The sequence below is a fragment of the Condylostylus longicornis genome, unplaced genomic scaffold, assembly GCF_029603195.1.
Source record: "Condylostylus longicornis isolate FDR11 unplaced genomic scaffold, ASM2960319v2 ptg000010l, whole genome shotgun sequence".
NCBI classification, from domain to species: Eukaryota; Metazoa; Arthropoda; class Insecta; order Diptera; family Dolichopodidae; genus Condylostylus; species Condylostylus longicornis.
This window is the reverse complement of record NW_026577979.1, coordinates 19576992-19587776: the sequence shown is the minus strand read 5'-3', so window position 1 is coordinate 19587776 and position 10785 is coordinate 19576992. Positions and strand designations below refer to the sequence as shown.

At 26.1% G+C, this 10785-nt stretch overlaps 3 protein-coding genes across 5 annotated transcripts; 1 reads left to right on the top strand and 2 right to left on the bottom strand.

Moving 5' to 3' along the window:
- Positions 1 to 751: 751 nt before the first annotated feature.
- On the bottom strand, positions 752 to 3284 carry LOC129618985 (protein suppressor of hairy wing-like). The gene is made up of 3 exons (XM_055534028.1): positions 2500 to 3284; positions 2365 to 2429; positions 752 to 2250 (listed from the first exon to the last, which is right to left on the bottom strand). The coding sequence occupies exons 1-3, from the start codon at positions 3163 to 3165 to the stop codon at positions 861 to 863; spliced, it is 2121 nt and encodes a 706-aa protein (XP_055390003.1). The 5' UTR covers positions 3166 to 3284; the 3' UTR covers positions 752 to 860.
- Positions 3285 to 4538: 1254 nt separating this feature from the next.
- Positions 4539 to 6772, bottom strand: LOC129619034 (zinc finger protein 136-like). Its single transcript, XM_055534107.1, has 4 exons — positions 6594 to 6772; positions 5998 to 6539; positions 5860 to 5930; positions 4539 to 5648 (listed from the first exon to the last, which is right to left on the bottom strand). The coding sequence occupies exons 1-4, from the start codon at positions 6607 to 6609 to the stop codon at positions 5417 to 5419; spliced, it is 861 nt and encodes a 286-aa protein (XP_055390082.1). The 5' UTR covers positions 6610 to 6772; the 3' UTR covers positions 4539 to 5416.
- Positions 6773 to 7481: 709 nt separating this feature from the next.
- Positions 7482 to 10785, top strand: LOC129619048 (COA8 family protein CG14806, mitochondrial). Of its 3 annotated transcripts, XM_055534124.1 has the most exons (6): positions 7723 to 7991; positions 8058 to 8149; positions 8201 to 8215; positions 8271 to 8420; positions 8480 to 8603; positions 8657 to 8936. In XM_055534124.1, exons 4-6 carry the CDS (start codon positions 8308 to 8310, stop codon positions 8870 to 8872), a joined length of 453 nt encoding a protein of 150 aa, XP_055390099.1. In that variant the 5' UTR covers positions 7723 to 7991; positions 8058 to 8149; positions 8201 to 8215; positions 8271 to 8307; the 3' UTR covers positions 8873 to 8936. The 3 variants fall into 3 exon arrangements, with proteins under 3 accessions (XP_055390100.1, XP_055390098.1, XP_055390099.1); XM_055534125.1 differs by lacking the exons at positions 7723 to 7991; positions 8058 to 8149; positions 8201 to 8215; positions 8657 to 8936 and adding exons at positions 7482 to 7604; positions 10544 to 10785 and having other exon boundaries at positions 8317 to 8420; XM_055534123.1 differs by lacking the exons at positions 7723 to 7991; positions 8058 to 8149; positions 8201 to 8215 and adding an exon at positions 7482 to 7604 and having other exon boundaries at positions 8317 to 8420.

Sequence of the window (10785 nt, the reverse complement as noted above, 5' to 3'; positions counted from 1 at the left end):
TGAAAATTATATTTGTAATATATCAATATTTGTAACACATTTGTATATTGTATCTATATATATATATATATATATATATATATATAAATATATATATATATATATATATATATATATATTTATATATATATATATATATATTTATATTTTTATATATATATATTTATATATATATATATATATATATTTATATATATATATATATATATATTTATATATATATATATATATTTATATATATATATATATATATATATATATATATATATATAAGCAATATACAAATGTGTGCAGATATATATACGTATATATATATATATATATATATATATGTACATTATTGTATATTAATATATAAACGGAAACAATAATTTAATCCTAACAATTATTAATTATTCTAGTATTTTTTTAGCTTAAACCTAAAGAAAAGAAAATAATTTATCTAAATTTTAAAAACTTTTGTTCATTTTAAAACTATTTTCTTATTTTGAATATCGTCAATAATCATTTTTTTCTGATTTATTCTGAAAAGCTAAATATTAATGGGAAGAATTCCATCAAAATTTTCAAAATATTGACAGAATTTCAACTTATAAAAAGAATTTTTTTTTCTTTTTGTATGCATTTCGGTTGGATTCACATTTTTTCTTAATTTTCAAATTATTTTTAAATATACATATGTAATACATTAATATAAAATATATATGTATAAATATATATAGATATACATATATATATATATATATATATATATATATATATATATAGTACATATACGTGCATATCTATACATATTTATATGAATATATATTATTTATATATAAATAAATACGTTATGTTAAAACTCAATATCTTTTTATTTAATCATAAATAAAATTAGCTGCTTCAAAATCCTCATCTTCGTCTTCAAATTTTTCGGTAACCGTATAATTACTATATACCCACTCCTTTTTAATAAAATTTCCATCTGTATTTATAGCAGCTTCTGCAGCGGTGGTTGCAACAACAATTGTTGGTGTAGTTATTGATGTATTTGGTCCAACAGCAACTGACACTGTTGTAGGTGCTGTACTTGTTTGAAAACCCAATGAATTTTGATCCAAATGAAAGTCATCTTCTTCAGGATATATATCATCAGGGATGCTATCTGGTATGGAATTTGGTTCAAATAAATTTGAATATGACAAACTTGTCGTTAAATCATTCGAATCATCGAAATTCGAATGAAATTTAGGTGTTGGTGGCGAACGTTGATTGCTTTCCAAAAATGCTTCCTTTTTTATGACTAATTCTACAGAATTATCGGCTGAATAAAAATTTGGTTCATTTTTAATAATCGTGGTCGTCGCAGTTGGTATAATATTAATACAATTTTGTTGATTTTGATGTAGTTGTTGATGTTGCTGCCTTGTTTGTTGCTGATGGTGTCCTGAATGACTTATGATACCAGAGGAGGACGGTGATAATGAATCCATAGATGACTCAACGGAAGATGAAGAACATTGTTGTATTGCTGTTATTACGCTCGAAGTCTTATTGCTGATGTTGTTATTGTTGTTGTTATTATTGTGATTACTGTTGTTGGTGGTTATAATGTGTCCATTACCGTTTATGCTTATAGCACGTGCGATAGCTCCACTGCCAACGGCTATGTTATTACCGCTGCTACTATAAATTATTGTAGATACCATAGCTGCTTGCGGTCTAATTACATTTTGTACGTCATTTTTTATCACATTTGCGCTTGACTCCATATCTGAATCCTCGTCATGATTTACATGATTAATAATTTTGGCATTCTTGTTGAATTTGATAATGGCAACAGGTTGTGAAGTTTGGACATTTTCTTCTACTTCGTCACTATCAAAGGATTCTTCTTTGATCTGAATCGAAGCATCAGCCGTCATTGGTGGTTTTTGTTGTATTTTTTGTTGCTGTTGTGACTGTTGTTGATGTTGATTTTGCTGCGGTTGAATTCTAATTTGGGCTTTTACATTTTTTGGAAGCGACGATGAAGGTGATTCATGTATTTCACCGCGATTTTGAATACTATTTGCCTCATTAGAATGGTTTGTTTGTGGTTGATTTTGTTGCTGTTGTTGATGCGTCAGTAAATGAGCTTGTAAACTGGATTGGGTATGAAAACGCTTATTGCAAAACTTACAGCCAAAAGGTATTTCGCCTGTGTGAGTACGAGCATGAATTTTAAGATTATATCTTTGACCAAAGCCTTTCCCACATATATGACACCTAAAAATCAATCAGTATATAGAATTAATTTAATATTTAAGAGCTTGCATAAGGCATATGAATAGGGCAAACATATTTCAGAAAAATTGAAAAGATTTTTTTATTTAAAATTACTTGTGCAGTTTTACTCCGGAATGCAGTTTTGAATGTCCTCTTAAAGATGCAAGAGCGCTGAAGACCTAAATAACAGATATCAACGAGACATTTACTTAAGTTTTAAATTTTTTGCCATATAAAATTTTTATTTACCTTTCCACATATCTCACAAGTTAAATTAACATTTTCGTTGTGAATCTTTTTATGAACTTTGAAATATTCAAAACTCATAAATTCCTTATGACACACTTCGCATTTGTACTTGTGACGTTCCGAATGCTGTTGTCCTGTATGGACTCTCATATGTTTTATAAAATTTGGGCGAAAACGTACAACTCGACCACAAATTTGACACTCATAGGGCTTACATCGTAGACAGTGCTTTTCATAATTTTTTAAACTTTTTAAAACCATATTACATATGGCACATTTCATATTATTGGCATGACCAGACATATGAATATCATAAATTTCCTTAGATTCAAATTTTTCTGAGCATTCAACACAACCATATTCAAGTTTTTCAGTAACTTCTTCTTTAATAGTAATTGTCACTGGCATAGGTGACGACGATGGAGCAGATGATGGAGGAGGAGGAGGAGGTTCTTCAACTTTTTTATTGAATTTTATAAATTCTTTCACTTCATCAATTTTCGAGTCTTCGTCACTTTCAATTTCTTCTTTTATCGACTTTTCAGGCGATGCAGCCGGATCTTGAAGAATAAATTCAATTTGCTGTGATAATGAGCTGTCGGAAAATACAAAATTGTCATTTTCATTTTTTATTTCAATGAAAAGTGGAATCGATGTGACGTCCATTTTTAAATTCTTTGGTGTAAAAACTAGCCAAAACTCGAAAAAAACGAGCAATTTATTTTAGCTTAACTCAACTTTAACTTTTAGTTGTTAAATACATTTTTTTAAAAAAGTTTCACTTAAAAAAAGTGCAAAAATTAAGTTTTTATTTCAATAAAAAATTGACATTTTCCTGATTTGACATATATTTTTTATAATTGCCGATACTGACTGACAGTGGCAGAATCGATCACGCTGAATTTGGCTGACATTCAATCTGACCAACCTGAAAGAAAAATTATATTTACTCCAAATAGGTCAGTCTCCACCAACCAAAGATATAAAACAGTATTAATTTTGCCGTTTTCACAATGCACCACCATGACATCCTCCTTATTACAAATAGGGCAGAACTTTTTTAAACATAAATATATCTCCTATTTATAAGGTAATAATAAAAAACCAGTCATTAAATTACAAGTATTATAAACAAAAGGAACCGCAAAATACTATTTTGCTCAAGAAACTCAATGTTTTGAAAATCTATTATAACAAGTAAAAATTTCATATGTCTTTATTTAATATATGTATATTTTTATTGTGTAAAAGTCAAAAATTTAATATATCAACTAAATAATGAAAATTGTTATATTCACTTATTATTGTAACGAGTGACTTTTGAATCTGACAGAATATTGATATATGACCGCCAAAGTATCGTTAAAGAATTTGAATACCGTGATTTCGAGCGGACATCTACCACTTCCCTATTGTGACTCTCTTTTCGGTTAAACTGTATTCTACATATTTCGGTATGTAGTCTTAATTTTTACAAGAATGACTTTACTTTCTGCTTAGGAATTTCTTTGGATTAGAATAATTCATATACCTTTTTTGATAATGAATAATGATATAATTTCACTAATTCTAGAAAACAATCATTATTATTTTTTCCTTCAGAATACTATTTTTTTTCTTTCGACTTATTGTTTCTTCAAATTATTATGAACGGTTATTATTACTTTCGATACAGCTCTCAAGCAAGGTTTGTCGAAACTTAAACTATATGCACCACTTCGCCGTATTTAAGTCGAACTCACAGCTTCATATTAGGACAATTAACTCTGTAAGTATGCAAAATACTACCAAAATACCACATACGACAAAATAGTGATACTAGGCCAGACCAACAAAATTTTTTTTTTTAATTATTATATTTATCTTTATTTCGAGTTACTTTTTATAATTTAAGTTCTTTAAAATTTTGTTTTGCTGCAATATGTATGTACATATTTATGTATACCCATATATTTAGTTTTTCTATGATGTACTTTTTTTAATTCTCCATTCAAAAATTCTAACAGATTAAAAATTGATTAACTTTACTTCTTATTTGTTATTGCTAAAAACTTATTAATGCATCTTAAAAATATTACTTTAACTAAAAAATATTGACTTCAAGTCTTAGAAAAATTGTATTGGAATTTTCCATAACATTATAAAGAAAATTATTTTATTATCTTTTACATAATTTAATTAAAAAAAAAACCCTTAAACGAGAAGATACGTTATGTTATCGTTCTAAAAAAACATCCCTTTTAAAAAAAACTCAAATTCTCAACAAAACAAATTATGGATATCTGTATGTATAATTTTTGTTACAAATCTATGTAAAAAAACAATTAATTAAATTAAACCTACTTTTTTTCTAAAAGCTGCTTTCGGAACACATCTTAAAAAAAATTTTTCACATAAGATTCTGCATTATTGTAAGATGTAATAAGTTCATATTCAATTAAATTGCAAAAATTTTAAAACATATTCTTTGCATTTTGAGTACCATGATGGTTACGTTAAAAAAAGCAGTCACGCAATGAACTTATAAAAAAATTAAGATTTTCTAACAGATGTAATGTACATAATAATTTTATTTATTTTTGATGAAAGAGTTTGGCTACTTTTCTAAACACAACCGATGATCATACTATTGCAAATGATTACGGATACTACAGCTCCTGCAAATCATTATTTGTTATTCTTTTTCTAATTAAATACTCGTTCGAACCTAAACATCAATTTTAACCATAAACTTTAAAAAAAACTTGCGTAGCGTTGGTAATTCAGTTTGCAAAAAAGGAAAATAAGTATTTTCATCAATATTGTCACTGTTAAATGAGATTTTAAGTTGAGCGAATGCTTGCGATAGCTTTTGTTGTATTTTTTTAAGTAGTTGTGATTGTGTTACTTCTGCTTTAATTTGGAAAAGCGATAAAGGTCATTCATGTACAGCAACTCTCTCCTGCATATTATTTCCGTCACCAGGTGGAATAATTTTCGATACATTTTTCTCCTGCTTCCGATGTGTTAGCAAATGAGCCTGCTGACTTGATTCAGTGTGAAAGCGTTTATTGCAAAATTTACACCCAAAAGGAATTTCGCCTGTATGGGTACGGGCATGAATTTTAAGATTATAACGTTGCCCAAAAACTTTTCCGCAAATATTACATCTAAAATTCAATTTTAAATTAAAGAAATACATATTCAAAAAACTTGTTTGAGTACCAAGAAATATAGTGTTTTTACTAAATACTAATTTCAAATTTGAATGTATAAAAAATAAGTTTCATTTATTTTAAAAGAAATACCTATTGAAATTTAGATTGAGCAAATAATTTTGAGAAAAACTTTAATATATTCAAAAACTGTGTTAAAAATTACTTATGAGGTTTTGATCCGGAATCGGAATGCAACTCCGAATGTCCTTTTAAAGTTGCAAGTGTACTAAAGACCTATTAAAAACATAAATAGAAAAGTTGAAAAATAAACCTCATTTCGAATAAAAAGATTAATAATTACCTTGCCACATATCCCGCAAGTTAAGTTAATATTATCGTTATGAATTTTTTTATGAATTTTAAAATATTCGAAACTCATAAATTCCTTCAGACACACTTCACACTGGTACTTACGGCGTTCTGATTGTAATTGCCCCTCATGCACTCTCATATGCTTTATAAAATTTGGACGAAAACGTACAACTCGACCACAAATTTGACACTCAAATGGTCTACAACGGAGACAATGCTTTTCATAATTTTTTAAGCTTTTTAAAACCATATTACATATGGCACATTTCATATTGTTGGCATGTCCAGACATATGGATGTCAAAAATTTCCTTGGATTCAAATTTTTCTGAGCACTGTACGCAATTATATTCAGATATTTCAACAATTTCTTCTTTTAGTGAAGACGTTATTGGTATAGACGAAAATGATAAATTTGACGATGTGGGAAGATTTTGTGGTTTATCAACCTTTTTGATTTTCCTAAACTTTTTCAATTTATCAATTTCCAGTTCCTTGTCGCCGCCAATTTCTCCTTTTACAGACGAAGCAGCTGAATTTTTTGAAATAAATTAAATTTTTATAGTTATTCCAAGTTCAACATTACCAATTTTCCTTTCCATTTCCGTGAATAATTGAATAAAAGTGCCCTTTTGAAGATTTCTTTATATTAAGAACTATTAGTATGTGTGTATTATTATAGACTTTGATGCAACTTTAATTTTCAATTTCGTTTATTTATATTTAAAATACTTAGAAAAAAATATTTGAACATTTCTTCATCAACAAAAGATTATGAAGTTTCTTTAGTCTGACAGAATAAATTTATTGTCTAAAATAAATAGAGATGGGCGAAATTTTATATCGTAATTTTCATATTTGGAGACAACACAGATTTTAAGCTCTGAATGTTCTGAGATGAAAAAACAAATCAGGCCTACTTTTTGACAGATCTGAATCTACTCTAATTTAAATTAATCTGAAAAAACGAAAACGGTCTAACGCCATTTGCAATGGTAGTGCAGTCAAACTTCTTTATATGAATTGAAGTAAAGAATTTATTCGACATGGGGGTATTCAAGATTTAAAAATAAAATTTTAAAAAAACAACATTTACATTTTTAAGTATAACATAATACATATACAAATTCATTTATATTTGCATTTATAAAAATTTTAAAAAGATTTTTATTTATAATTTAATTTTAATCATGTATGACATCTGTCTACTTTACTTAATAAATGCTTTTATTTCATATTTTTTAATATATATTAGTTTAAATTTTTAAATTTTTCGGTCATTTTAATTTTTTTTGTTCCAAATCAAGGTAAAATGAAAATTAAAAATCCAAAATAAGTGCTTTTTTATTTTTTAATTCAAAAATAGAAAATGTTTAAAACTAATTTAAAAATAAAAATCTTTGTTAAATTTTTTAATTTAAAAAAAAAGTACTTTACACAACCCTGAAATAATCGAATTCGATTGTTTGCATAAGAACGACAGTATATTTGACATAAATATTTGCTTAACTTATGAGCTATGATAATGTGATTTATTTACATTGAATAAAAAATGTTAAAATATAATATTAATTTTTTGAAAACTTTTTCAAGATCGGTAAATTTTAATATACTGTTTATTGTTCATTATTAGATGCACTATTTTAAACTCATTTTAAAACGATCCGCTTTTAAAGTAATACAAAATAATAAAGCATCGTTAAAGTTTACATAACATTTTATTGACTATGAATTTTTCTATCTATATTTTAATCAAAAATACATTTCAAAAAGAAACTATTGGAAAATCTAAGCTATAAAATTAAGGAACATAAAATATACGTTATATTATTGCTTTAAAATCAAGCTTTTTATGCTTTATTGTTACATCTAGTGGTGAACGTACAAATGTGTGGCTGAAAAAACAAGAACATTTAAAAAACGTGTCACGTCTCCTCATACAGGAACATAAATGTTGTTAGGACAATGTGCAAAAAAAATTCTTGTATATTCATATTTCCTACAACAATTTTAAAAACAGTCCTTATATTCACATTTGAAATATTTGTAGATTTTGTCGCACCTTCATGCATCACAATTGATTTTTTATCTCAAAATATTTTTATTTTCAATCAGTAATTTAATCCCGAGGTTTGCTTCGAGGTGATCTTACATATTTCTTCCACCTCATGACTCTCATGCTTTTCTTTCTAGGCGTCATAGGTCTTCGATTAATTTTACTATTTCTGCTTTTTTTTTACTAATTTTGCGACTTTTCAGGAATTTAAAAAGTATAAATGGAATTTTAAAATAAATTCTTTATGTTACAGCTAGCAGTAAAATCTGGAACAAATCCTGGCTTGTTAAGTAAACCAGATTCTAAAACAATATTAAATGACTACATTGGTCCTCCAGATAAATATTCAAACTTGAGGTTAATACGGTTAAGGAATAATACGTGAAAAATTTGAATTCATCTTAATTTATTTTCAGACCGATCGTAAGAGCAGAAAAAAATAATGAAACAAATTTAGAAAAACAATTAAGAGAAAAGCAAATTGAAGTTGAAGAATGGAATCAAGAATTTTGGTCACGTCACAACAAACGTTTTTATGAAGTAAAAGATATTTTCTGAAATAATGTCTAAGAAATAGTATAATTTTTTTATAGGAGAAAGATATTTTCATAAAAACTCATAAAATAGCTGGTGTAGATGAAATTCCAGCGGATAAAATGAGTGAATTTTACAAAGCTTTCCTTGATAAAAATAAGAAATTACACTATTATTATAATTTATCATGGTACATGAAAAATTTTGATCTTTTAATTATGTCAGCTCAAGTAAAGATATCAAGGTTTTTCAAAATGTTTAAGAAAAAAGAATAAAAAAGTAAATTCTTATAAGCATTTATACAAATACCTATGAATTAATAAATAGAGTTTGAAGAATTTTGTGATTTAATAAAAAATCTACACTTCTACATAAAAAATATGTAAATGTATGTTCATAAATATAAAATAAAAATTTTATAAATTTTGTCGGGACATAGTGCGATCAACAAAATTTTATCAATATAGGTCTATTATAACAAATAATACCCCTAACAATTAAAATGATAACTAATAATTTTAATAATAGCAATTAAAATTACTTATAGTTACATATCAACAAATTACAAATTTTTAGTTCAGTCTAAGAAAACAACGGAATTTTATTTTAAACCTTATTTATATTTACATAATATTCTTATTTCTTAGTAGATTATCAATTAAATTACGATGTTACCCAGGATTGAAACCTAGGCCTTATACCCTTTTTTAATATACTTATGTTAATACCTTTATCGTTTTTCATGTAACAACCGTATCTGTTTTCACTCATCATTAAGTAAATATTTACTTTAGAAGTAAAATCAATTCTGTTGTTATAAATCGTATGAAATTTGACTAAAATATTTTGTGCAATTGGTTTAATAAACATAAATTTGTAATTAAGATCAAGACTAAATATAATGGACTTTATTGTTTATTTCTCTCAAGTTTTTAATTAAATTGCGTATGATATTTCACTCAAACAAATGAACTTCTGATATCTATCCCAATTTAATGCTTTGGAATGCTTAAATTTTCCCTATTATCCATTTGACTTTTTAAAAGATGAATTTGGTAAAAAACTAATAAGAGACCGTAAATTTCAAAAAAATTCTAAAATTAACACATCGTTTCGTCAAAAAGTTTTTAAACAAAATTATAGGTGCCAACTAAAATAAAAGATTAAAAAATTTAAAAACTTTATTCTAGAAATATTTATTAAAGTATTTATTTGCACAAACCATTCCGTTTTATACTAAGACTACATCCGCCATCTTTTTCTACTTGTTAACCGACGTACACATAAATATTATTGTATTTTGAAATTTTTTTTTTAATTAATAATTGTTACACTTAAATTTTAATAAGTTAGTTCAGATTGTTAACTAAATTTATCAATTTAATAGTTCAATTCACATACTAGTTCAATATACATACATATGTAGCATAAATTAGCGGGGTAAATATGCTTTTGAGATGTTCCATGTATGATAAATTAAGGAAGTAAGAGAATTAAAATAAGATATTACCTTCATATTATTACGCTAATCAAAAATTTTTTAAAAAGTCTTTAAGATACCTGAAATCTTGAAAACTGTTAAGATTTTGCACCTAAATGCAAAAAAAAAATTGCGAACGCCGTAAAAAATACATACGTTGGAGCACTTAATAGCGAGCCACTCTGTGACCTTTCGTATAAGTGTTTCGTATATGTTTCGTAAAGAAATACACTTCCCATTTAATATATTTTTAATTTGTATACGTATCTACATATTTTATATTATTTACATTTCTAAATTATTGATCAAAATATCATAAATCATTTGTTCAAATATAAGAACATACATAAGGAAACTTATAGCAATATGTGAAATACTTTATCTTTAATTAACGCACACTTTTGAAGCTTTAACTGTATTTTTTTTTTAAATAAATATTTTTGGTTTTACTGCTTTTACTTTATAGATAGAAACACGGATCGCGTAAATAACATCGTAAATCTGAATTTAAACCAGGAGAAAATGTTTAAACTTTACTTCATTTTCTTTATATTTTGTGCGTTCAACTTAATAATAACGTTAACTAAACCAAACAACTTCATGGTAACTGACAAGGAATGGGAAAATTATAAAGCAAAATACAATAAATGTTACAATGTTCAAGAGGATGCAATGAGAAGAGATATTTATGCAGCAAATAAAAGAGCA

What these genes read in the sequence shown, in the direction of transcription:
- LOC129618985 (XM_055534028.1), bottom strand. Translation starts at nt 3,165, where the DNA reads ATGGACGTCACATCGATTCCACTTTTCATTGAAATAAAAAATGAAAAT. An exon ending in CTTGTGAGATATGTGGAAAG is followed by an intron (nt 2,430 to 2,499) that starts GTAAATAAAAAT and finishes TCTGTTATTTAG; the next exon opens with GTCTTCAGCGCTCTTGCATC. An exon ending in TCCGGAGTAAAACTGCACAA is followed by an intron (nt 2,251 to 2,364) that starts GTAATTTTAAAT and finishes ATTGATTTTTAG; the next exon opens with GTGTCATATATGTGGGAAAG.
- LOC129619034 (XM_055534107.1), bottom strand. An exon ending in CTTGCGGGATATGTGGCAAG is followed by an intron (nt 5,931 to 5,997) that starts GTAATTATTAAT and finishes TGTTTTTAATAG; the next exon opens with GTCTTTAGTACACTTGCAAC. An exon ending in TCCGGATCAAAACCTCATAA is followed by an intron (nt 5,649 to 5,859) that starts GTAATTTTTAAC and finishes ATTGAATTTTAG; the next exon opens with ATGTAATATTTGCGGAAAAG.
- LOC129619048 (XM_055534123.1), top strand. Translation starts at nt 7,560, where the DNA reads ATGTTAAAATATAATATTAATTTTTTGAAAACTTTTTCAAGATCG. An exon ending in TGAAAACTTTTTCAAGATCG is followed by an intron (nt 7,605 to 8,316) that starts GTAAATTTTAAT and finishes TTTATGTTACAG; the next exon opens with CTAGCAGTAAAATCTGGAAC. An exon ending in ACAACAAACGTTTTTATGAA is followed by an intron (nt 8,604 to 8,656) that starts GTAAAAGATATT and finishes ATTTTTTTATAG; the next exon opens with GAGAAAGATATTTTCATAAA.